The 26,382-nt window shown below is 35.5% G+C and overlaps 1 protein-coding gene across 3 annotated transcripts; it reads right to left on the bottom strand.

Moving 5' to 3' along the window:
* Window positions 1-26,382, bottom strand: NUP37 (nucleoporin 37). 3 transcript variants are annotated; one of them, XM_075051214.1, is made up of 10 exons: window positions 26,291-26,382; window positions 24,763-24,982; window positions 22,388-22,512; window positions 21,516-21,588; window positions 14,620-14,714; window positions 4,480-4,570; window positions 2,513-2,694; window positions 1,935-1,985; window positions 1,459-1,552; window positions 1-608 (listed from the first exon to the last, which is right to left on the bottom strand). In XM_075051214.1, the coding sequence occupies exons 2-10, from the start codon at window positions 24,916-24,918 to the stop codon at window positions 495-497; spliced, it is 981 nt and encodes a 326-aa protein (XP_074907315.1). In that variant the 5' UTR covers window positions 24,919-24,982; window positions 26,291-26,382; the 3' UTR covers window positions 1-494. The 3 variants fall into 3 exon arrangements, with proteins under 3 accessions (XP_074907315.1, XP_074907313.1, XP_074907316.1); XM_075051212.1 differs by having other exon boundaries at window positions 26,261-26,362; XM_075051215.1 differs by having other exon boundaries at window positions 26,313-26,362.

The raw sequence follows: 26,382 nt of genomic DNA, 5'->3' as shown, positions 1-26,382 counted from the left end.
TAGTGGTAACTAGTTTATTCATCAAATACATTCACAGACACCATTTTATGACAGCACATTATTGCATTTCTTTCTTATAAGATAGTGATGGTCGGGAAAGTTAATACAGAGACAGGTGTTCTTTCTGTAGGTACTCTGGACAATTTCAAAGTATTTGAGCCGTGTTAATTGAGCAAGATTGCCAGACTGAGATTGCTGGATACAAAATCTCTTAAAAAAAATGCTTTTAAAAATTCATTTCACACCAAATACCATGTTAAAAAAGTGTACATTTTATTTTAAGGGAAGTAACCAAGTATCAGATGTATGATAACCGATTTTACAAAAGCTCTTGTATTTGCAAGCTAAAAATCAAACACAAATGTTTCATATTTCACTTGTTCCTTTCTTATGTTCTCCAGGTGAATAAATACCAGTACAAAGAGTAAATTCCTTTGTTTTACTAGAAAAGAGACATTATGCTGTAAAGTTCAAACTGAAGACAAATGCTTATTTTACATTTCAGTTACCCAGAAGAAAATTTTATGATCTCCTCCGACTGCACATAATGGAAGAGTTCTATGCCATGTTAAACCGGATCCTACAGCTGCAGTGCCAGTAAGAATGGGCTTAAAAAAAAAAAAAAAAGAAAAAAAGAGAGAGAGAGAAAGAGAGAGAAGTATCAATACAAATTACTATATAAATGATTTCTATACCACATATATCAAATTGCATAGACAAATAAACACCATAGATTTAGCACTCCTTACAAATACAGTTAAAATACAACAGAAATCCAACTGAAAAATCTGATTATCTGCTACTTAGTTCCAGTAGCTACTTACTACCTTTAAGCAAGATACAGCAAAATATTCCATGATAACAAATGTTTCAACTATTTTCATTATTATTAACATTATTATTATTTTAAAGGCATACTTTCAAACTTAGAAACCTTTTTAAATGACATTACTTCCTGTTATTTAAGCATACTCACAACTAATATGTTTGGAGGTAATATTTTTACTGTAAGCATTACAAATGTATACAAACTCCAGCAAACCCAAAATATTTCCTATGCTTTGCGTTCATTGTTTCTGGATATATTTTCATTAATGATTTAAAATATAATTAGTTCAAACCTGTAAAATACACAACCAGCTAGTTTTAGCATCTTTAGAATTAGAAATACTGAAAATTTATTAAATAACAGGTTAAATGTGTTTTTCTTCCCCTTAGCACTGATAAGGCAAAGCAAAATAAAACATATAGATCAAGCAGCTTTTAAAAGAGCAGGTTAAGTGTGGCGTGTTTTTTTTTCCCTTAGCATGGATGACACAAAACAAAACAAAATAGGTGGACTAAGCAGCATTTCTGGATGGTTTGGGCTAGTTTTTAATTGTAGCTTTTAACTATTTATGACCCTGATTTGAAGAGAACAGATGCAATTCCAGTCAAAAGCTGAACTCAGAAATTTACCTGGGGATGTCCTAAATGATGAACAAGCAGTTGAGTAGTTGTCTTTCCTGGATATCCAGTGGTTGCAAACAAATTTTCATTCACTCGGGACCACCTATGAATAAAATGAATGTACTTTTCAAATATCCCTATCAGACCATCAGAAGTGCACAGAAAGTGGAGTTCTCTTCCTTGTGGTTAACTGTGTGAAGCTGTCCAATATTCCACTAACATCAGAGAAATAAATTCAGAGAAATGGCTTGTAAATGATTCACCACCCGCAGCCCCATATGCATGTTGTTGTAAAAAAGAAAAAAATCATGGGAATGTTACATAGATACTAAATGTAGGTCATTCACAAATTTCACAAAGTTTATAGACCAGGTCCCCCTAAAAATTATTTAAGTGAGACACAGCCAGGTCCCTAAGCTCATAACTGCCTGCATATACATAGATTTATATAGACAAAACCCACAGAACAGAGACAACACTTATACCTGAATAATCTGGCTCGATCGACATGGACGGGTCTCTTATCCTGTGGATAACTAAAACAGACATTCAGGGTAAAAACTGTTCTGCAAACAACTACAGCTCATACCGTAAGTACCAAAAGCATGTATCATTTAAACAGTGAAGGGGACACATTGTCTACTCTCTGTGAAGAAGCTGAGGGAAAACCAGAGCATTCCTGCAGCTTACATCTCAGTTTGGAGTAGGAAAACTGAAGTAGTTATCCAGTTTATTACGGTTCAATAATTATCTATTTATGACTTAGAAGAAATTTTAACAAACACATAAAACTTACAGTGAAAAGTAAACAGTAGTGAGATGCTGTCTCAAATGGACAAAAAGACAGACAATGTTATTTTTAACAGATAAATAAAGATGAAACAAAGAATACCAGGGAATGATCTGTATTGATTTCATAATTCCTGATGAATGTTCATTTATTTACTGATTAGGTGATATAATATATAATGCATTTAAGTGCTGTATTAGCAACGTAGCCACATCTCTTCATGTGCTACTTAAGAAGAGAATAAAGAAACCTATCTCCTGTGTATAAAAATACCTGGAGCGAGTGATATCCCAGATTAGCCAATCACTTCCAGCAACTGCTCCAATTTTAAGAGTATTCTTTAAACACCAGTCTGCTGACATCAGCGGTGTTTGTTCACACTCTAGGGAAAGAATGGCCTGCTGTGTAATTAGATCATAGAATCGTATTGTTCCATTCTTCTCAGCTACCATCAGCTGTTAAAAGAAATCAATAGAAAGTTGTAAACTTCACATGTAATGAATCTTAGTATCTTTTCTACTCTATAGCAAACCTAGCATACTTTCAAGCAAATATTAATATTAAAATAGGTACAATTTTTCACTTTGTACCAGAAAACATTCTCCTGAACACCAATAAATAAAAAGCACTTTTATGCTACTGTCACATTGTTATACATAATATATCTTTAGGTACCTATGTATATAATTTTGGTGCTTAGAAGCACCAGTTCTTAACCACCAATGCACTGTGCATTTAGAATTGTATAGCAAAAAGTTATCCTTTTAAAATTAAAAAGTTCCTGTTCTGAGTACAAAGAACTGACTGACAGACATGGTGCTGTACAAGGAAACAACAGTATTAATCAGTGTAACTGTAGAATCTGGATTCACGCTTACTGATTTTATATAATATCTCTTACTTCATCCTGTAACAGCCTGCAACAGATTTTATCTCAACTTTTTCCATGAAAGCAATATATTCAAGCAGTTGTTTATTAAGTATTGTAGTAAGAGCTTCCTGATTAAATGATGAAAGGTATTTTCTCCATGAGGAGATGATGGTTTCCAGATAGTCATGGAAGTCAAGGAATGCAAAGAAGCATTAAAAACAATACTCCAGTAACATCCAAGTTTATTTGGAAAAACTGAGATGTCACCAAAACGTGCTCTTCTGCAAACTACAGGACATGGTGCAGTAAGCCTTTTGATTTGCAATAAGCTTTTCAGCAACCATCAAGTCTGTCAAGTTGTACTAGCTTTTGGGGGGGGGGGGGGGGTTCGTTAAAAAACAAACAAACAAACAAACAAACAAAAACCTCCTGCACTTACTCTTTGATAAGGGTCAAAGAAAAGACAAGCTAATATGTAAGAATGCAATATTTTGGGGCAAATCTAGTAATTTTGTTGTGCTAACAAAGTACCCCAGTAGCAAACAGTAGCAAACATTCAATTGTGATACCACCTGAATCAACAGTTTCCTAGTTTTCTTAGTAAGGACTGAATATTGATATTGGTGGAAAGTGTGATAAGAATAGAAATCCTTCTTCCCTATTGCTGTGTAAGTATTTTGATACCTCATTTGACTGCTTTTCTGTTTTAAGTGTGTTTTTTTGTGGTAATCTGAACAACTATTTGTAGCTGCTTAAGGCAGTTATTGATTGGCCCAACAGGAATAATAAATACAAGATTGCAAGGACTAGACCATTAATGAAGCTGAATGTTTTGGTATATATCAGCTGATTAATCCTTCCTAGTACAATAAACAGAGAAGTATAAAAACACAGTGTATTGATTTGTTTTGATTTTTCAGCACATATTTCATATATTCCAAGCAAGAACAACAACAAAAAAATCCCTTACTAACTTCAAACAGATACTTTTCAAAACTTGGCATGCTTTATAAGAGTCTATGTTATTGGTGAACTGTGTTACCATGACTGAGAAAAACTTGAACTTTTCACTGGTAACTGTAAGTTAATATGCAATCAGCAGAACAGTTACCAACAACAATTGATGTATGTAATAAAGAAGGAGTATTTCTGATGGGAGGAGTGAGGGACTGAGGGTAAAATTATTAGAATGAGAAGGAGAATTCATTTACAGTGACTTCACATTAGCAGATCCAACCAATATCCAGTTACAAAGTACACTAGCTCCCCAAACTTCAATCTTACTACAGCATCAAAGATTCATAGTTTAGATAAATCCACCCTCCTGTTATTTTAAAGGTGGTGAGGGTGAAGAGCTGTAAAACACAACCTTAAAAGCCTCCTCAGGATGCCAGCAAACACTCATTCCAGGAGAACGTAAAACAAAATGGGCCTTCTCATTTCCTTCCAAATCCCAGACCCTAAAGCAAAAAAAAACCAAAAAAGCACAAAGTATTAAACTATCTATTGCCATTTGACAGCAAATACATTAACTTTCATTGCCTCAATACATTCACAAAGGAAGTGACTAAATGAAAAAATGTTTGTGCTTTATCACTTCAAAAGTCAGTAAAAAGCAGTCAGTGCTGAAGGTAATATATTTAACGTTCATGAAGTAGGCAGAGCCTCTGTTTAAAAGGACAATATCAAAATAATTTGACAAGTTTAGTTGTCTAGACATGAAATCTAGATGATACATTCCCACTTCATTCCTAAGTCAACACTACAGCCTTTGTACTATACCATAAATAACAGTGAGACAATACAAAGCAGGAAGGTCAGTGTTGGTCTAGCTGATACAAGCAACCTATAATGAAGTACCAAGCAACTTAAATCATCCACATTACCATGTAAAGGATAAGACCATGAACTGAAGTATTTTGCTTGTCTAATCTATGCATTTCCATTTTTTCCTGGTAAGACAAGATTGAGTAATGGAAATATAAGCAACTAAAAATGAAGCTAAGACAAACAAAAGGATCTACACTGGGTAACACTAGCCCACAAAGGGTCTTTGCAAGCTTTCGACAAATAAATCACATATGCCAGTTTAATCTTTTCCTTTAGAAGCACCTACAGTACATATTAGCAGTTAAAAAAAACCCTAAAAAATCAACAATATTTGGTCAATATGGATTGACAAGGGAAGCATATGCTAAAACACCAAAACTAGGTTAGGTGATGAGTGAGTTTTCTTTGGATGCATTTGATGTGAGTGTTAATGAACCATGAAGCTACTTCATTTATAAAATGCAACTAAACCAAAACTGAGACTATTTTACCTCACAGCCACTGCTCAGCTGACTCTTTTTTCTACAAAATCAGTAGCTCAGTTGCAGGACAAAGACATCATAGTTGTGAACATCAGTCTGAACTACAAGGCTACATGCTATTCATATGCATTTGCACACCGAAACATACACATATATCCTTCTTCCTTGGCATGCAAAACCTTAGAAACAGCCAATTTTTTAAGTAGTGTTCTGCTCAGTCTTTTGAGTTAGATGAGTGGCTACGTACTATTATTGTTTATTTTAGAGGATTTTTGCTGACTTCCTCCAGACTTTTTCAGTTTATATCTCACCAGGGTGCTTAGAGCCTTATATTTAAGAGATTTCAAAAAACTCTTAAATAATACATCATAAGTCTAGACAAAATATATGGGAATAAAGAAAATATATTTAATGAACAATGTTGTTTTCTTATGCCAAACCACAACAGATCAAATATTTGTTCTCCCTGTAGAAAACACAGGGTCTCTAATCTTGAAGAATCAGTGTCCTTATTAAAAAAAGTCAAAACAAAAACCTGACAACTGTTTAAAAAAATGAAATATCTACTTGATTAGGTAATTTAGAAACATACAATACTTTCTTCTACTGCCAAAAATTTTGCCTTGTAGATTTGTCCAAGTCAAATCAACACTTTCCATGTGTATTTACTGTGCAGGGAGAAAATTATGATATAACAGAAGATGGTGAATCATTTTGGCCAAAGGAGCATGCCATCATGTTTCCTTCCCTGAAATGAGTGAGGTTATTAGGTGTTGAGACAGAAATTTATTCTTTCTACCTCCCTATGTTTGTTTTTTATAAAATGCCAAACTTGTATCTCTTACTTTGTAAGAATGGTAAGATTGTTAATAACAAACAGTATAGGAAGGGGAAAAAAAGGATAAATGCCCCTCTTATATTTCCTTCTTTCTTGATTGATAACAAAGATGGTATCAAACAAAAACCAAACAAAAAAACAAACCAGGCAATACATATCAAAATAGATCCTTGTCTGAATGCATCAAGTCCATGCTGGTATGGAAGTTTACAATTACATATGTGTTCAATTAACTCTTTTCAATATTTCTTTGTGACTAACCCAAGTAAAAAATGTGCAAAGACCAAAATTTAGCCAAACTGATTTTCAGTTACTCAATTGCTCAGTAATCATAACCAAATCAGCTACAGATGCTAAAAAAACCATCTAGTTTTGTCCACATTCCTATCATGTAAATCAATCCCATTCAAAACCCTTGAAACTTGACTAATATTACCATGATTTTATACCAAAGCAAACTAGTGTCTACTTTTCTTCAAACATCCTTATTTTTTGTAACCCTGCAATGTGTCACCCTCTTACCTCTCCTCCTCCTCCCATCAACCATTGTTGTATAGACTTGTTATTGGGCTTGTGGTATTTTTCTTGATATTTAAAAAAGCTTCCACTATAAGTTTAAAGGAGAAAAGTTTGAATAACCACAGTTGAAACAAGGGCCAAAGTCTGAATAATGGAAAGCCTCAAAAATAATATGTAATCTGCTCCGTAAATTCATTATTTTTTAAGTAACTAAGGACTGAGAAATTACATACTGCAGTGCTCACAAAATTTAAACTAACACAAAATACAGATAGTTTGCAAATGCCGTTAAAGAAGATTGAGATACTAGTTGTCATGGTTTAACCCCAGCCAGCAACTAAGCACCACGCAGCCGCTCACTCACTCCCCCCCACCCAGTGGGATGGGGGAGAAAATCAGGAAAAGAAGCAAAACTCGTGGGTTGAGATAAGAGCTGTTTAATAGAACAGAAAAGAAGAAACTAATAAAGATAATGATAACACTAATAAAATAACAACAGTAATAATAAAAGAATTGGAATGTACCAATGATGCACAGTGCAATTGTTCACCACCCCATTAGTCCCTGAGTGGCGATCCCCCGCCCCCACTCCTCCCAGTTCCTATACTAGATGTGACCTCACATGGTATGGAATACCCTGTTGGCCAGTTTGGGTCAGCTGCCCTGGCTCTGTCCTGTGCCAACTTCTTGTGCCCCTCCAGCTTTCTTGCTGGCTGGGCATGAGAAGCTGAAAAATCCTTGACTTTAGACTAAACACTACTTAGCAACAACTGAAAACATCAGTGTTATCAACGTTCTTCACATACCGAACTCAAAACATAGCACCCCAGCTACTAGGGAGACAATTAACTCTATCCCAGACGAAACCAGGACACTAGTACGCTTTTCGTCACCCACATCCTATGATTAAACAAACAAATGACAACTGCAGTTATCTCAAAGTGCAAAGATATTCAAACTACATTGGAACAACTATATTGTATGTGGTATGCATGAATATGGATAATGACGTGCTGCGTATATGCAGTAATTTTATCACACAATGGACTTTAATAAAAGTTGGCAAAGTATTCATTAGAACATCTGAAAACCTGTCTTGTGGCAATGGAGATTATCCTTATTTTATATTCTAACTTTCTGAATTCTGAATAATTCTAACTAGAGAGCAAACCCAAATCTAACTGAATAAAAATCATCATTTGCAATAGCAAAAGACAAAAACCATATTGCAACCTTCAGGCATTTCTCAAATCCCCAGAAGATGGAAGTAAAAAAGGGAATTCTTTCAACATAAGGTTTCCAACAATTTTAGTGAGTAGAGTGGGGGCTAAAACAAACCTTGACATCTGATACCATTCCCAACCACAAAGCATGATCAACTATACTTGAAACATTACTCACAGATTGCTGTCTGACCTACTCTTAAAAATGCCCAACATGGTTTGTTTTTTTTAAATAATATCTAACTTAAATACTTAAATACCCCTCGCTGATGTTTCTTTATATCTCCATTGGACATATTCCATGTGTAAGGAAAATCCTATCACTCCTGAAAAGCCTAGAGGACTGCGGAGAAGGAGAGATTCCTGTTACAGAGATCACACAATGAAGTTAAAGAGCGAAATTGTTCCTCATTGAGCACAACGAGTGAGGAGAGGAAAATCTCAGAAAAGGAAAATGGAAGTGCAGAGATTAGTTAACACCGTGGAGAATACCATCAACACTGGCCTTGTCTCAGGTCTTCTGCCAGCTCCATATGGAGGTGGTTATCAAAGACCTGAATAGGATACTAGGCAGGACACGAAAGAACAGAAGGCTGAAGTGGAACTGTAGAAATCCCTTCTAGCTGTTCAGAAGAAGAAAAAGGTTTAATATTCAAGATAATTTTTAGTCACTTATTTTATTTTACTGACAAAATAAAGATTTTAAGTTTTTATAAATCAGGTAATGCACTGCCCAACCAACCGTTCACTGCTGCGAAATCTGTAGCAGAGCTCCCTATTCAGCACAGTGTGCGAAACAAGCCACAAGAGTGGTTGCATGGGGAGAAAGGGAAAATTCATCTCTGCTGCCTAGCACTAGTCCACCAGGCACAGCCATCTTAAACTATCTCCTGACTCAGCATACAGGTTCCTAAATTTGTGCCTGTAGAACCTTTCCTTCACTTATTTTTGATCCATGAAATAAAAGCCTTTTCACTGAGTAAATGTATAAATACTCTTTCAGAAAGTTGATACATGTTCACCATTTTCTTTCGGTGGTCAAAGCAAATGTCAATGTTATTAAAGAATTAGTAATTAGAATCTTTCAGATTTGGGCATTAAAATCCATGTTACCTCTAGCCTCTTGTAATATCTACTTGGATATACAAGCATTGATCTATTTTCACTGGTAACTGTGATTCTGATTATCCCCTGCAATGTTGGTAGAAGTGGGAGAGGCAGGGGAACTGCACATGTACTACCTCAAGGGTCTCAACTGACTTCTTTGCTATGTGAATTTCAGAACATGCACACTCAGAAATAAGTCCAAGAAATAAACACTACTACTGCTGAAATACCCTTAAAGTTATCTAGAGTAAAGCCAGAGACTAAGCAGTATTTTTGCAAAAATGTGAAGCTTCTGTTGTATCCTTTCAACCAAAGAAAAATTAGCTGTTAGAGTTATCAGCTTATTGTTTCAATGTTGATGTAAAACTAAATGTTTCTGTGGTATGACTGTTACTGAGAAACTCAACTACAATTCTGCCAATGACTTTCTAAACTACAAGGTAACTGCTAAACAAATCCAATGCAATGATTTCTATTTAAAACAATTTATAGGCTAGACTACATTCTAGGACTGTAGCTATCATTTCATCCACATATTTTGAAGACTTTCAAACTAAAGGCTTATTCATCCACAGTTAAGACCAGACTGAAATAACTTTCCAAACATTTGATTTGAAAAGTGTGTTTGGTTTTTGTTTTTGTTGTTGTTTTTTTTTTTAAGCTGACTGGATACTATAACACGAGACCAGTTAATACTTGCATATTGATTGTGAAGTACAACAGAAGTTGTTGGTTAATACTTGCATCGTGACTGTAAAGTATAACAGAAATTGTGTAAGACTACATTTGGGGGACATACAGGGATGCATACAAAAAGTGTGCAAAGTCAAAAGACTAGACTCTTAAAAATAATCCAAGACTCTCCTTTATTTTTATCAATGATAATGCATGATTAGCTTGATAATTATAATTGGCATACCTCAGAAAGGATAAATATTTTGGTGTGATATTTCTTATATTAAGGGACACTGGGGAATTCTATCACACAAACAGATGAAGATAGAACAACATGAAGTAAGATATCTTTTTTTAAAATTTTGGCAAAAATTCATAACTGAGTGCTCTAGGAATGGGAAGATACAAATAAAATATAATTTTGGAGGCAAGAATAAGTGAAGAAGGCAACTTTTCAATATAGCTAAAGACTGAAATATTTATTGAATTAACAAGGTAAGACTCAAGTGCAACAAGCATTGGCAACACATTGAAGAACACAAGACAAAAAAACCCAAACAAGTTACCATTGGCTTTCCTTCATATTGCCTAGAGAAAGACCTACACAAAATAACTAAGACATAAGAGTACCATGTAAACAAATACACTATAGATTAAAACCCCCTGAAAACAGATGAAACACTACTATAATTTTGAGACTCTAGTTAATTTAGTTTCCAGTGATATCAAACCTTTCCCCACAATCTCTGTCCAGGGAGCAAAACTAATCTTCTGATGGACTGGCTTTTGTGGGAGAAGGCTGAACTTGACAGTGACTGATAAATAAATTCACAAAGTCCTTCTCTATGAAGAAACATGAGCCACAGCGTAAGTAAGTGAACAGAACTCAGAAAGGAATCAAAGAGCAAGTACTTTCACAGATAAAGTGGAAGATAAGTCAACTGTACGTTCTTTTCTATTACGCACACATAAAGAGAGGAAGATGATGTAGTTTAAGGAATAATTAAAAAAAAAGAGAAAGGGAGGGAGAGAGAGGGATGGATGAGTCCTTTTCAGCTTTTTAAAATACAAGCCAATCCAGCACTTCATGACCATAAGAAAGTGCCATGCTGCCATGATTAAGGGCCTGACACTGTCAGTAATCTTTCAGTTCAATATCAGTATGGAGTATGAGGTGGTTAGCAATCAGATTGAATTAACCTTTTAACAGTCAGAATTTAATTTTTAGCATGCATATGAGACTAGTGGGTTTTATCAGGACAGTATTTTGCATGAAATAATCCAAGAAATATCAGATAATGTCAAAAACTACCAACAGCGGAGGGGTGTCTGTTAAGCTCGTGCTGTTTTCCAAACATTTCCTATGTTCTTCTTGCAAAGGCTTCATTAAGTATCAGAACAAAATGATTTGTACATCTGAATCCCTACAGCCTCCTGTATTGTGTTTCCAAATCATAATGAAAAAGCCAGCTATTTTTTTCTTTTTTTTAAGAGGGGTGCACAGGGAGTTGCACATCCAGTTCTCATTAGCAAAGCAGGACATACACGTTCCTATACTTAATGCAAATGATCAAAGAAGTGTATAATGCTTTATAATTTTAAGGAATTAAATGAAATATTCCTTAAAGCTATCATATAAGTTTTTTTCTTATTCATTAAGCATGCTCTTATGATACCAAGAAATGGACAAGCAAATTACTTTAATTACACATAAATATTACATAGAATTTTGAAACTGAGATATGAAAGGTAGATCATGAAGAAAACACAATTAGATATGAAGGAAAACAATTAGATTAAATCCAGGAGGTAATTTACTTTTCTGTCATGACCAAGTTTGGCTTTCAGCAGAAATGTATAAATATACTAAATTTGATATTTTAATGTATACAAAAGATATTTACTTGTATTTTTTTCACTTCAATTATACTCAATATGTTATAAATAAAACTGAGTCGAGTTTTTGTTTAGTATAACAGTAGTTATTTTAGCTATTTCCTCTGCCAGTCTTTTGCAATCGAGCTTTAGAAATGATTTTCTTTCTCTATTTTTTAAGAAAGAGAAAAGCAATTATGAAATGCCTAAAAAAGTGAAATACAGCAAAATTTTAAAATTACAATATCCTGCCAAAGGTATAAATTAGCTATATGCTTATCAACTGCTTCATCCATCTTGGAACATGGCCATCCTTGGGACAAAATGAAGGAAGTAACATACGATATTTAGGACCCAGAATTTGAATTTTTCAATCACCTTTACAGATGTAATTTTTACCTACAGGAATTTTGATCTTTAATATAAATGCAGTTGTAACTGCAATGTGGTGGGTTTTAAGTGTCTTCCAAAGGTGTCTTCTTTCAGAAAAGCAATTCTTTTTAAGGTTATATTAGTTTTGAGATTCTCAGTGCAGAGAAATGTGGGATTATGAACGCATACAGCATATTTACATACCAACACCTCTTCACTTGTCTATGAATGCACATAACACTTTTCTTCACAACTATATAACATAGATGGCTACTGCAGTTATTTTTATGCAAGAGTATTTTTAATTCAGTTCTACTTCACAGCTGGGAAAAAGTCTTGTGTTGTGAGACCAACAAAGTCAACAAAGACTATGTGCAAGAAACAACAAGAATTCCTGAATGACATAGCAGCAATTTAATGGTAAGAACATTGAATATCACCAGTATCTGAGTTACACTGTCTGTCTTTCAACCAAAATGACTGAACCCAGCTCTGAGATGTCACTGTTGCAGCAGCTTGTAGCAAGATTTTTTTAGTGCATGAAAACTGAAAATTTGAGTTCCTTGGATATCTCTGCTAAACTTACTGCTGAGTGAAAACCAGGTAAGATCTAAACATGTTTGTGTATATTCTGTACATACTGAGGCATTTATTAAGACTTAAAAGTGGAACTCTAACAGAACAATACCCAAGCATTCAAAACTTCATGTTTTTGTACTAATTCTTCTACAACTTTATTCCAAAGGTATTAACAGATGATGTATCCTGAGAACAATTTCAGGATAGAAACTCAGTACAGACAGAAGAATTATTCCTCTTCTTACATTACTGCTGAAGCAAATTACACAGTAAGTAAGGAATGATTTTGGTAAGTCCCAAGGAATGCATTTTCCATTAGTTTTGAAAGTGTAACCTTTAAATTCAATAAAAAAAGTCTTCATGCTCCACATGCATGAATGGAAAAAATAAGAACTCAAGTAGCCAAAAAAAATCCTACTTATTTCCCATGGCTTTTAGCCAAAGGCGTTATGGTTTACTGCATAAAATATCTTTCAGAGTTACTAAGTTGAAAACTTGATAGTATACATTAATTATATCATTTTTATTTCCTTTTAATTTATTATCAATTAGACTACTGGTTTTAAAACAGTTCCCTTTCATCCCAGGAACACTGAGCATTTCATAAAATAAAACAAAAAAAGGCCACACATTCAAACAGCTCTTTACTGAATAAGCCCAATATTAGTTTAGATTTATTGAAGAAATTAAGAATAGGAAATAAATCAGAACAAGCTACGAATAAGTCATATACTTCTACTCTTCATTCCTAATGATTTTGTTGGGAATATGGACAGGGCGTCTATGGAAAATCTGCCTACTGGACTAAGTAGTATTTCTGAGTTCCCTAGGGGTGTTAAAATCACAGGCCTTTTAGATTTTCTATTTATGCAGGGCAGAGTAGCTCTACTAAAGCTACTAAACTGTGATTAATACCAGTTGATGATCTACCCTTTAAAAAAATCTCATACACAGAGTAATCATTCTAAGAGCTATTCCCTTCTCTCTTAAGCCATCTTCTACCTGCTAAGTGAAAAATGACCTTTTTTCCCCCCCTAAGTACTACTTGGTTATTTATATAGGAATTGGTATGGTGGTAACTTCAAAGAGCAAATACATGATTCGTATAATCACAGAAAAAAAGCTAAAACAGTTCCTTAATCGAGAGAAGTGTTGAATTATCACAGCTATTACAAAGAAAAGTCAAAGATAATGCTTTCTCAAGTCTCTTGCTGCTACTATTGCAGTAGCCTTGCAAAGCCTGCATGGCTGCCCTCCTGATCTCTCCAACTGCAAGCTGCATTGGAAAGATAAGAATAGTAGCTTTACAGATTCATGTGCACTACTAGAAGAGGAGGATGGGGGAACCTATTGACAAGGAAAAACTCCCGTACTACAAAACCTTAACCAGCGTTTTTCAAAGTATTTAACCACCATGCTTCCTTTTTACTTTCAGTTACAAAGAACTAAATACATGGGTTTGAAGCAGCTATAATCATGGTATTATGAGCTGCCAGTAGCACTGTATTAGTATGGTACTGTCCTTAGGCTATGTAATCCCACCTCCTAGTAAGGCTAATAAATTTGGGTAGACAGACAAGTTCACATACATATACTGGTTTTAAACTTGACTCATATGATGACAGAATAGGTAAGAGAGGGACTGTATAGTTCAGTGCTGAGCTATGCATGTCCTCTCTCCTATTCTTATTCTTTTTATTCCTGTCCCAGCAGGGGGAATGATAGTGCACATAACTCCAAGACAGATCAGGTTTTTTTCACATTGTATCTAGTTAGTTCAAAATGTTGCTTTGAAAAAAACCAACCCCCAAGTCACAATAAAAAGCCAGTCCACAACTTGGTTAACAAGACTAGTCCACTTGTTCTCTTGTTAGTGGGCTATGAAGGCTCACCAAAAAAAAAAAAAAAAAAAAAAAAAAAAGGCTTATTTATTTAAGCAAGCATATAAAGCATACACACACAGAAAAAGCCAAACACTATCTCAATAATGCTTTGAAGAAAATGCATACCTGCAGGTGTGATCATCACTTACACTTGCAACTTCTTGGCCTTCTTTGGGAGCAAACACCAGATCATTAATGTAATCTGAGTGGCCATCAAATGTCTGTCAACCAGAAAAAAGAAATACTTATCGCCAACTGTTCCATCAGTTCACAATGTATTTAATAGACCCACTAAAGGAAAGATGTAAGAGTGTTAAGATAAAGCTATCATTTTACATGGAAAGTAAAAAAAGTATTTATCAGTAACTGGAGTTCTTTAAAATATTTAATTCATGTGTAGATTCATACTGTAGGTGAAAAGACTCCCCACTATGCCTTGTAGTTGCTACAGAGGTCAGCTTGATGCTCTTGCTTGACAGAGATCAGTGAATCACACCAGAACTTTTTAATCTCCTTTCAACCACTGAATTTTGAAGGTAAAAGATAATAAATCTCAGAAAGAAAGAGAAGAATGAGCAGGAAGTGAATGTATGCATGATCTACATATCTTAAAGAACTCCGATTACTGGTAAGTAACTCTTATCTCTGAAGAGTAGTTTTTACTAGGGGTTTCTGCAAGCAGCAAGAGTTTTTTCCTGAAGGAGCAATAAAACACCACTTGTCCAGTATATGCCCTTTTCCTAGCAGTCAGCACACAAATTGCCTGAGGATATGTCCACTAAAGATGGCAGACCAAAAGGCTACCTTTCGAAAAAGCAGTGAAAAAACTCTCAGTGAAAGATGAAACAAGACAATGCACACTGAAGACTTTAAGAAAACCAAAAATGAGGAACAACAGTACAAGCAAAACCAAGCAACCTGTACAACACCTTAGCAATTAAGCACAATTTCTATTATGCATTTGAGAGGAACAGACACAGTGCTTTGCGCTCTCTACTTTATATGCTGTTGTGCTGAAGAGGAAAGAAAATGGGGTATAGTGCACACTCTTCTTTTACTGTGAAATAATAGATCATCCATTCTCAAATAATAGGATATGAGCACTCATGGTGTGAATGTACATGTGAACTGTCACTCAAAAGCAAACATTTACAGTTGTATCAGAAAGCATGAAGTCATTTCAAAGGGAACCTTGTTACTGTGTAATTGTTCTCGCCTGAAGCTTCTTAATCATGACATTTTTATTTCAAAGGACTGAGAATAATTTATCTGTAACAAAAACCAACTTAGCAGCATAGCTTTTCTGAATAAAAGCAAAATCCCAGTTTTAGTAAAAATTAAAAGGTAGGTAATTTTTACATATTTTGAAGACTTTTCAGCTATCTTGGCCATAATATCAAGACACCTTTTTTTTTTCCTCAATTCTATGAAGTGTTTTGTACTTATTGACAGACATCAGTAATCTTTTGAGGTTTACCGTATCCTCAAAAACCTAGGTTAAAGAACTTATGCATATTTAGCATTAAGCAAGCATGCAAAACTCATCTCATTTAGGGTCCAGTCGAAGTGTAAAGTACATTCAAATTCATTCACATGGGGACTAGGTATGAATAAATCACCTCTGGTTTCATTAGAAAATCTGTAGCTAGTTAAGATACCAGTTTGCTCCATCTGAGGATTTACATGTATTTTCTCTCATTAAGTACACCTACGGTCTTTTTGACAGAAATCTCACTTAAAATTTTAAGTCAGGCAAATGTTCATGTGTAGATGTTTTATCTGTTACTGTTCCATCCTCTTCAGTCCCACTGACAAAGTCTCAAGGCATAGCTGCTCTTGTTTTGCCCAGCAAGGTATCATAAAAAGGAGACAAAAATATCTTCTGGATAATAGCATGACATGGAGAGATTGCAGAGGAAAGCAAGGTCGAATGAAAACAACCAGTTCCACAGTTTTCTGAAAGGAAAACACACTATCTGTTCTCTAAGGGTAGCTATTCTGAGGAACAAATGTAGAACTGATTAAAAAAAAAATATATATCTCTCAAGCATGCACAATAACTAAATCCCCCCTCTCTAAAAAGTTTATGAATGCCTCATCAATTCAATACAGAAACATTTTCAGCAGCCAACTTAATTTTTTGCAATAGCTCATAATTTTATTAAAACCTAGTGGCTTATACTAGAACTAATACATCCTAAGATGATGATAACTATTTAGACAGAAATGCCAAGTTTTTTGAAAATTTTCAGCATTCTGAATTCAAATATCCTGCCTCATTTTACTTCCACAGTTCTGATGAAATATGCTTTTTATTAAACAAAATTTGAAGCAGGAGAAAGAAGCCACAAACCACTTCCAAATGAAAACCTCAAAAGAAGAAAAAGATTTCATGAAGATCCATCAGTCATATTTTACCTTTTGTTTGTTGTTCTGGGCTTGATCCAACCCATAAATTTTGGATTAGTCGTGTTGACAAAGTAATGGAAAACTCAGTATGCTTCAAGTTCCTTGTTGATAATTACACCAAGACACTTTTTCCACTGGGAAAACAGAGTAAGATTACTCCGTCTATCCCTCCAGAAGCAACACATACTAATTGTTTACTATAAAAGACAAAATGTTCAGAGATTACATTTTAACTGTAATCACATACTTCCTTCAGCTTTATTTGCACATTTTGTACCTCTCCTGAAAATCCCATGTGTAAAGTGTGCACCGTACAATGGATCAAAGTCTTCCATGTGTTCATTGTGAGTTCAACCTCAGGTTTATGAAGTAGCTTTTCTGAGGTATCAATTGACTCTTAGTAAGAAACCACCATATCAAACTTTATTGAAAGCCAGCTCAGCATAGCTCACTGAGTATTTGTGAACATCTGAGATTTTGAAAACACTTTAAATCAGAGTTAGATGTTACTTTTTTCTTGACAAGAAGTATATAGTACAATGATCGTCCAGGTAGAAGAAATTAAGATGATTATCTGGGGAAAATATTTTCCATACGTTTTGTCAAAACCCCCCCAGAAGATAGTCTCAAAGACAACATTTTTATCAGTATAAACATACTAGTCCACATTCTTCCTTTTCACTAATGAGTTCCTCACTATTAGGTAAAAATAGGTATTTTTAGCTGTTTTCTGACTATTTTTAACAGTAGACCAAGCTGACCCAGTAACAATATGGATTTTTATTTTTTCCTCAGTCTCAGTACATCCTTAATGAAGTTCTTAGACTGTTAATTCCAGTGGTGGAGCTGCCATAAACAAAGCTAATAGCTTTAATGTTAAATTCAAGCCAATGATCTTTAGTCTCCTTATGTCAAAAAATTAAGAAGCATCCATGATATCTTCAGCTGACAAAAATCAAATCCTATGATCCTTCTGTCTACATTAGACACTAGAGGAGCTTATTTATACCAACTGGAGTTGAGTACTTAATATATTGTAATTGCTTGTTTCCTTCTGGGGCAAAATAACTTTCATACTTCCAGTACTTACAGCTGTGGCTGTTCAGCCTAATACCATGTTCTAATGTACAATGCCTGTTGTATTAATACTCTGTAGTCTCTACACTCACTAGAAAAGAAGTCCTAATGGTAGAAGAATCAGTTCTCCACCGAACCTTTTTGTATGAAAAATAACTGCTATCTTAATGGAAATGTAAATGTGGCATTTCAAATTTATTTCTAGGCATCCAGTCAAAGCTACTGTGTAATAAATTCCCCTAAATTAGAAGTGCATGTTTTGAAGTGTCATGTGTGTTGGTCAGATACCAGAAAAAAATCTTGTCAGAACTGGGAAAACAATAACCCATCACAGAAATTCTATTCTGAAAAAACAGCACTCAGCAGACTGTGCTACTGAGTTACCCCATTTGCTTCTCTGATTGTAATATAGATCATGCATTGATAATAAGCTAGGAAAAATCATCTCATTGAGTATATTAAAAATTATTGTTGTTTTAAAAGTGTGTTGTTTGTAATCTCATTCTAATTCAGTAATAAACAGCTTACTAGAATTCTCCATTAGAATAAACTTGCTTATTTGAACTTGTATGTTAAAAGTTTAAGCTCATGAATTATCAAAGGTGTGTTTGTGTGAAATTATAACACTGATTATTTGTCTGGAAGTAATTAGTTCCTAATGAGCAAAATGGCAAATCCCATTGGTAATTCCTAGTGTTAAGTCTGGGCTGTATCCCACATCAAAGTGGAGAGTCTGAAAGATGGTGTAGACATGAAGTCTACTCTGAAAAGTATAAAAGAATACATTTTGCTAAGGACCAAATGATGTAGGGACAGGAAGAGGTATGAAAGTTATGAACTATTACAGCTGTCACATTCAATTTTTGGCAAAAAAACATAAAATTGTTGATCATTAATTAACCCCCAATAAAAATAATTAACATGTTTCATATTTATTAAACACGTGGAAATAAACACTCATCCATGGCTTGAACCAGTGTCCACTGAAGTGAAGAGACTTCTCATTGATTTTAGCAGACACTCCATTGGGTCCCTTGTTAATCCAAAATAAATAAATAAATAAAAATTTAGATGCTGAATTTAGCTGAATAGAGCCTGTAGCACCACATTCATCCATATATTTTATTATTTCCGCTTATTAACCATCCATCATCTACACTGTTATTGATGATTTCATCCATTCTCTTTCTTCTGGGTGCTTAAGAAGTTCTATAAATTTCTCAAATTGCAATAGACATACATAATTAAGTAACTTTACATTCTACTAAAAAGTTAAAAGATTTAATTCACAACTTAATATTAAAGCCTGTTGTCTGCAGTATCATAAAACTGGCAGTTATTATATAAATAGATAACTTTAATAAGGAATGACAGACTTCAACTCACAAGCAAACAGCATTAAGAACTTTTAGAAATATTTTGTCAGAAGTGCCATCCAAGTTGATTGTAACTATGTCAGTTATCCTACTGCCTGGGTGACAAAGCCATGTAAGATGACCAAATATGAAAGAAGGAAATTAAGGGTAGGTGCATGTATGAAGTATCATAAAAAGTACTTTTTTTAAAGAAAAGACGTTCTGTTTTTTAGTAACATCCATCTTTTCTTCTTATGCCATGCCTTTATTCATTCCATTATCAGTATGGTCACATAAGTGAAATCTTTAATTCACTTAGTTTCTATACAATAAGTATAATTGTCTTACTAATACAAATTACCAAACTACAAATGAAATTCTATTATTTTCTCCTTTATACTCAATACATAACTCTCACCAAAAGAGGCATTACCATATTCCAAAGCACTAAAAAAGAAGCAACCCTCTCCCCTGAGTTTTATAGTATTACTTAGCCTTGCTTATTCTTGGCTGAGACCTCAACAAAACAAATTCAAACTGGTTAGCATAAACATCTAATTAATATTAGTACTTGGACTGGGACACTGTTTCAAAGGCAGAATTTTGAAGAATATGTACACATCCAAGTGACATAGGACCTGACGTCTTGCAAAGAAAAGAAATCGCCAGAAAACCAATCTTCAGCTTATAAAGCGAAGACAGCATTTAGACCTGGCTTCTTTTATATCACTGGTTTAGGAACACTACCACCTACATTGAAAGAAAAGCAAGTGAAATTGTATTCGAAGTAGACATTTCCTTTGTCTCCATCTTAGAAATAAACAAGTGACAGCCTATGAGCATGTTTAGTGTATCTGTCTGCAGTTATGTACTAAATTCAGTATTCCTTCTATTAAATTTTCTACTGTTTGAAAGAGTTGTATTGCAACTTCCAGTTCCCCATGAAAGAGAAATTACTAAATTTGCTTTTCTTATAGAGGAGTCCAGTAACCTATACCACATAAAATTTTACAGGTCTGTATATAAAGGAACCTTATCCAACATGGTACTTGAAATTCATTCGTAGAACATTCTGTTTGTGCGTACATTTTAGATGATCCATAAGCCTCTACTTGCTTTTCTTCAATTTGGTTAAATTGTTACATAAATACTTTTAAATCAAAAGATAACGTAGCTGATAATTACAGTTATTCCCACTTTAAAGACTGAAAGATATATACACTTGTCCTGGTTTCGGCTGGAATAAAGTTAATTTTCTTCTAAATGTGTATCCCAATGTTTGAAGGTCCCACCACCCATTGCTCTCAGTCTAGTCCTTACCAATCCATTGTATCGCTACATTTTCCTGGAGGCTGGTGCATGACAGGGGATGTGATATACCCACTCAATGCCATGCTCTTTGGACCACGTGTCTATGAAGTTGTTTCAGAAATTAGTCCCATTATCTGACTCAATTTTTTCTGGGGTGCCATGTCACCATAAGACTTGCTTTTCAAGGCCCAGGATAGTGTTCTGTGCAGTGGCACGGGATACGTTTCCAGCCATCCAGTGGTTGCTTCTACCATTCTAAGCACACGGCACTTGCCTTGGTGGGTTTGTGGGAGTGTGATATAGTCAATCTGCCAGGCCTCCCCATATTTGTATTTCAGCCATTGTCCTCCATACCACAGAGGTTTTAACTGCTTGCCTTGCTTAACCGCAGTGCATGTTTCATGTTCATGGATAACCTGGATATATAAAATGGGGGGATTTGACTGGGGGGCACCGCGGCTCAGGGATTGGCTGGACATCAGTGAGCAGATAGTAAGGAATTGTATTGTGCATCACTTGTTTTGTATATTCTATTATTATTAGTAGTAGTATTTTTCCCTCCTTTTCTGTCCTATTAAACTGCCTTTATCTCAACACACAAGTTTTACTCCCCCCCGCCCTGATTCTCTCCCCCATCCCACTGTGGGGTGGGGAGTGCGCAAGCAGCTGTGTGGTGCTTAGTTGTCAGCCAGGGTTAAACCACAACAACAATACAATGATTTTCCCTAGAGATGATGGATATAGGATCTGTCACAGTTCAGTGCTCTATCTCACACAGGACATTAAGCAAAATGGGCCAGAAGGGCAGTTAAAGATTAGACTTCACTAAAGACTAAATAATTTTCTAAAAATCAGCTTAGCTGCCCTTACCTTAAATTCATTCTTGTCCTGCAGGTCTGAAGTGAATAGCCTTAACTTCTTATCAGAAGCTGCAGTACAAAACCTAAACTCGACAGACAAAGAAAAGCCCTTCAGTCAATTAACACTGCAATAGCTGACTTTTTATCAGTTTCTCTTCAGTTTAAACCTGCAAAGTGACGTGCAAAGGAAAATTCAGATTTTGAAAAAACCCCAAGCTTCTATCTTAACTTTTCTGCTTTGGCAACAAGCAGAGTTATAATTGGAACCTATTGATAAAATAGTGTGTATCAGGAGCCAAGAATACTTTTTCATGGAAAGAAACGCAAAATATTTAAAAAAGCTAAATCTGAATCAACTATCAATTACCTGAAACATCTCTCATAACAGCCATTCAGACTTCCCTTGGAAGAAGTTAAGTGGCAGAGCACAAAAAAGAACCCTCATTAGCAGTGTTTTAAAATACTGAAACATAAATTCATAAACCAATTTCTAACATTTTTTAAACATGAGACTGTATAAAAATGCAGCAGTAAGCACCATCATAATTTTGAAGAGGCTTACAAGCTATTGAGAACATTTTAATTCTTAAGTGCATATTTAATAGTTAACTATCTTTCTAGATTTACTCCTTAACGGGTCTCACAAACAACATCTCACCTACTCCTAAACACAGCCCATATTATGCAGACCATTACAAATAGCTTTATAAAGCAGGCCATTACAATAGCCTCATACTTCGTAAAGTTCTTAAAAGAATTCCTTCTTCACAGATGTACAAAAGAAAGAACTAACTACTTTTTAGGTCCATTAAAATAATGAATAAGGAAAAGAAAAATATTTACTGCTAGTTCACTGGGGGGAGGGGCATTTATTATAAATACCTTATCTGGGGAGGTAAAGCATCAAGTCTAGTTTCTGGACTCCATGCTATGGCATCAACTCGGATTCCATGATGAAACGTTCTTAGTGTCTTATATTGCATGCCTTCCACTTCCGCGTCCTCCTCCTATAGAAAAAATGTAGTTAGCTAATCCAGAACAATGTCTTGATGACTTCTAGCAAGTCAGATTGATATGAAATTGAAAGGCTTTCAAAATTACATATATCTGGGATCTTTTTAGATTGTAACACTCTCAAAGTAAAAACCTGGAACATAAAGAAAGTATTAAGTTGAAATATGTAAGTACTTAAAAAATACATGACATGATTCTAGTCTCAAACCAGAGGCCAATGCAGAGCACAAAAATCAGAACTGAGCTACAAGGATGCTGAGCCCATTCTTTGTACAAGTAATATCTTCACAGATACAACTAAAGCTACTTATAGCAGCATGGTAACAAGAAACAATGGGAAGAAAAGCAAGCACGTTATTTAAGCTATCTTCTCTCCAAGTTGTTTTTACACTATGGAGAAATGCTAGCACTTCCAGAACAACATTCTTCAAACATCAGGAGCTAGAAAGGTACCCACTGTCACCTAACATGACCAAAATTATAACTTGTCTATTCTTCCCACTGGTGAGCACACTGGATGGCAGGAAAGGTGAAACAAGAGTTGGGGTTGTGGACTCAGTCAATCAGCTGACCTCTAAAAAACTTTTAAAAGTTTTCAAAACATCTAATGGAGCACCTGAAAGGATATTTCTACAAAATTTTCTGTCACGATTCTGCTTTAAGGTAAAGAACCTCTCTGTGTGCCCTCTGCATAATGTCGAGGCTAGGAAGAACCTAGCTGAGGAAGCATGAAATTATCCAGAGTTTTTCAATGGTTCTTGAAGCAAGGAGCAAGAACAGCATTTTCTTCCCCTACTCTGAAATACTCAATGACTCCACATGTGGAAGAGAAGGGAAGATATGAAAATTATAGAAAAACTACCTTGTACCAGTGGTTGTCAAAATTTTAGTTTTTTCTTTTCAAGTCCTATACCAGAAACAAGATAGAGGGCAATACAGATGACAATAGGTTTTTGTGGTTAGCACTAGGTGCTTTTCAGAAAATTTCCAACAGTAAGACTTTGGGGAATAATAATAATAATAAAACCAGTTATGCTGTTATTTGTATTAGATAAAGTACAAAAATAATACTGTATAACAGAGAAGTGAGTTGAAGAAAAAAAGCTTAAATATAGATTCCAAAGATAACAGTTGTCTCCTATTGATTTTCAAGCATCTAGGCAAAGAAACCCCTAATTAAAAAAACTTATACAGTATAAAAATATACAGTACACAGTATTTTACATTTTTAAAACTTTCATAATATGATGACTCTAAATAATTTCAAGGTAAGAAAACATATTTTACAGTTTCTCACAGCCTGTGAGAGAGATCCAATAAAAACAACTGGGAAAGCAAAAAAAAAAAAAAAATAAAAATTTTAGGTAATTATTTCTACAGTCCTTCCTTAAAAGAAATACCTAAAAAATTAACACAGACACTTTAGTTGTAAAGTTGAAAGTAGTTGTAATCTTTGCTGTTTCGCGGGCTAGCTGAAAGCTTTAGAAGGTAATTTAATCTAAATAGCAAATGTACATAGAACAAAATATAACTGTGCAAAAAAGGGAGCCAATTACCATGTGATGATAAAGAACATACAGCAAATATTAAGTCATATATTTCCAAAGTTGCATGCTTAAGTTCTCAGAAAGCAGTCACCAACATTAGCAAGAGATACTAAAATGGGATTACTCTTCCAGTAGAGCATTCCCATTTTCTTTGCAGTCTATTCAGGGACTGCAGTGATAGGATAAGAGCTAACGGTTTTAAACTGAAATAGGGTAGGTTTAGATTAAATATTAGGAAAAAATTCTTTACTGTGAGCGTGGTGAGACACTGGAACAGGTTGCCCAGAGAAGTTGTAGATGCTCCATCCCTGGAAGCGTTCAAAGCCAGGTTGAATGGGGCTTTGAGCAGCCTGGTCTAGTGGAAGGTGTCCCTGCCCATGGCAGGGGAACTGGAACTTGATGATCTTTAAGGTCCCTTCCAACCCAAACCATTCTACAATTCTATTCAAAAGGAACTTTATACCAGCAGAATGGTAAGTTATACCATTGTGGATTTTATGTATATACTTATATATATATTTTTTCTTGAAGAACAAATATCCCACACTTGTTAATGTAATAAACAAGTAAAACCCTCCCCTGTTTAAAGGGGGAGAGAAGGAAACAGGAAAGTGACAAGGGTCTTTGTGCAGTAAAGGTGTGGGCAAAGTCAATTTCAGGAAGCAACTAATAAAATCAACAATAACACAAACTAACCTGAAATCTGCACGTCCCAACAACTACATAATTATTGCCACCATATGCAATGAGGGAACATGCATCTCCACTATCAAACGGATTGAATTTTACCACGTGCACATAATCTTCACAATCCACAGTGTAAGCAGTGTTTCTAGTAGAATCTTGCTTCATTTTCAGTGGACTAAGTCAAGATATCACGGAAGTGATGTCTTCTTCAGGATGAAAATCTACATTCCTACATAGAAAGTTTTAAAAAGCATGCATTACTCAATTGTGTTAAGAAAAAATGTAAAAGGTATTTGTGGCAAAACAAATCAAAATTTCCTGTAATGTCGTATTTAAGAACACAAAAGCTGCCCTTAGGCTCATTATTTTTAGGTGTAGAATGTAGTTTCATCAATCAAAGGATTAACTAACCTAACTAACATACATTCAAAACCATCTCTATAGACTTCAGCAATAACTGCAGGTTTTGTGCTACTGCTGGCAACCCAATACCAAGACAAGAAATTACGTGACTGTACACACCAGAAGAGTCACACACAGAATTTTAACATTTTCAACCAAATGACAAGAAATGATACATTACTACCTTCAAATTCTCTTTGCTTGTGTACCTTTTTAAAGACTGTGTGTGTCTAACTAAAAGCAGTTAATCATGGCTGCAAAGCCGTAAATGAAAATAGTATCATGCATAATATTGAAACATGGTTTCATGACTTAAGCCACTCCAGCTGTGGACAGAGCACCTATACCTCTGTGTACCGAAGAACTTGTACTTTACTGCATTCAACCAATTTTCAAGAATATCAGGTTTCTGTGCTAGAACACAAGAGGCCAAGATACACAACTGATTTCTGAATCACTCCTTTTAGTCCCAGCACAGATTTGACACTAGTTTAAGCCTTTTGGGGAAATCAGACCTTTAATTACACGCCACGTGGAAAACCAGCTTTAAATCTCAGACCTTTGACAAATTTTGCTGCATTAACGACCTGCAGGTCTCAGCATACAAGACTGAATACTTTGCTTGGGAGCCACCCAGGTCTGACACAGGCATCACTGAGACGCAGAGAGGCTCTCCATAGTTGCAATGTTTATTTATTAAGACAAACCACCACATCAACGTAAATACTTTAACCGTATAGGTTGTACAGCTAGGCTCCTAAGGCCAAGTGCAAATCTTAACCCTATCCGTGGTTTTCTTCCTTTAAGGCTTCCCACGAACACAAGCCGCCAGACTTGTGTGAAAATACCAAGAATGCTATTAGCTTCAACCCTTTAGGCAACACAATTCAGGCAACCGAGCCCGTTACCTGCCCCCCACTCCCTTTAACTTCCTACTCCCTCCTTTTCCCTTCAGGGCCCAGCTGCCACTCCCGAGCCAGGCTGCCAGCGACTCCGCCGGTCCCACAGCCCTACCGCTCCTCTGGCAAGGGCGAGGGCCCGGGGCTCGTCCGCACAGCGGGCGGGCTGCCGGGTCTGCCGGGGCGAGGCTCCGAGCTCCCCTCACCTCAGGGCGGGACGCCCGCCTCACACGCACCTCCGCGCCCCAAATCACCCACCGGCACCGCCAGCGCCTCTCCCGCCAACAGCCAGCCGCCCCTCCCACCCCAGGAACAGCAACCCCGGCCT

The sequence above is a fragment of the Buteo buteo genome, chromosome 19, assembly GCF_964188355.1.
Source record: "Buteo buteo chromosome 19, bButBut1.hap1.1, whole genome shotgun sequence".
Lineage (NCBI taxonomy): Eukaryota > Metazoa > Chordata > Aves > Accipitriformes > Accipitridae > Buteo > Buteo buteo.
Note: the sequence above shows the minus strand (reverse complement) of the source record. Positions and strands in the feature narration are given on the sequence as shown.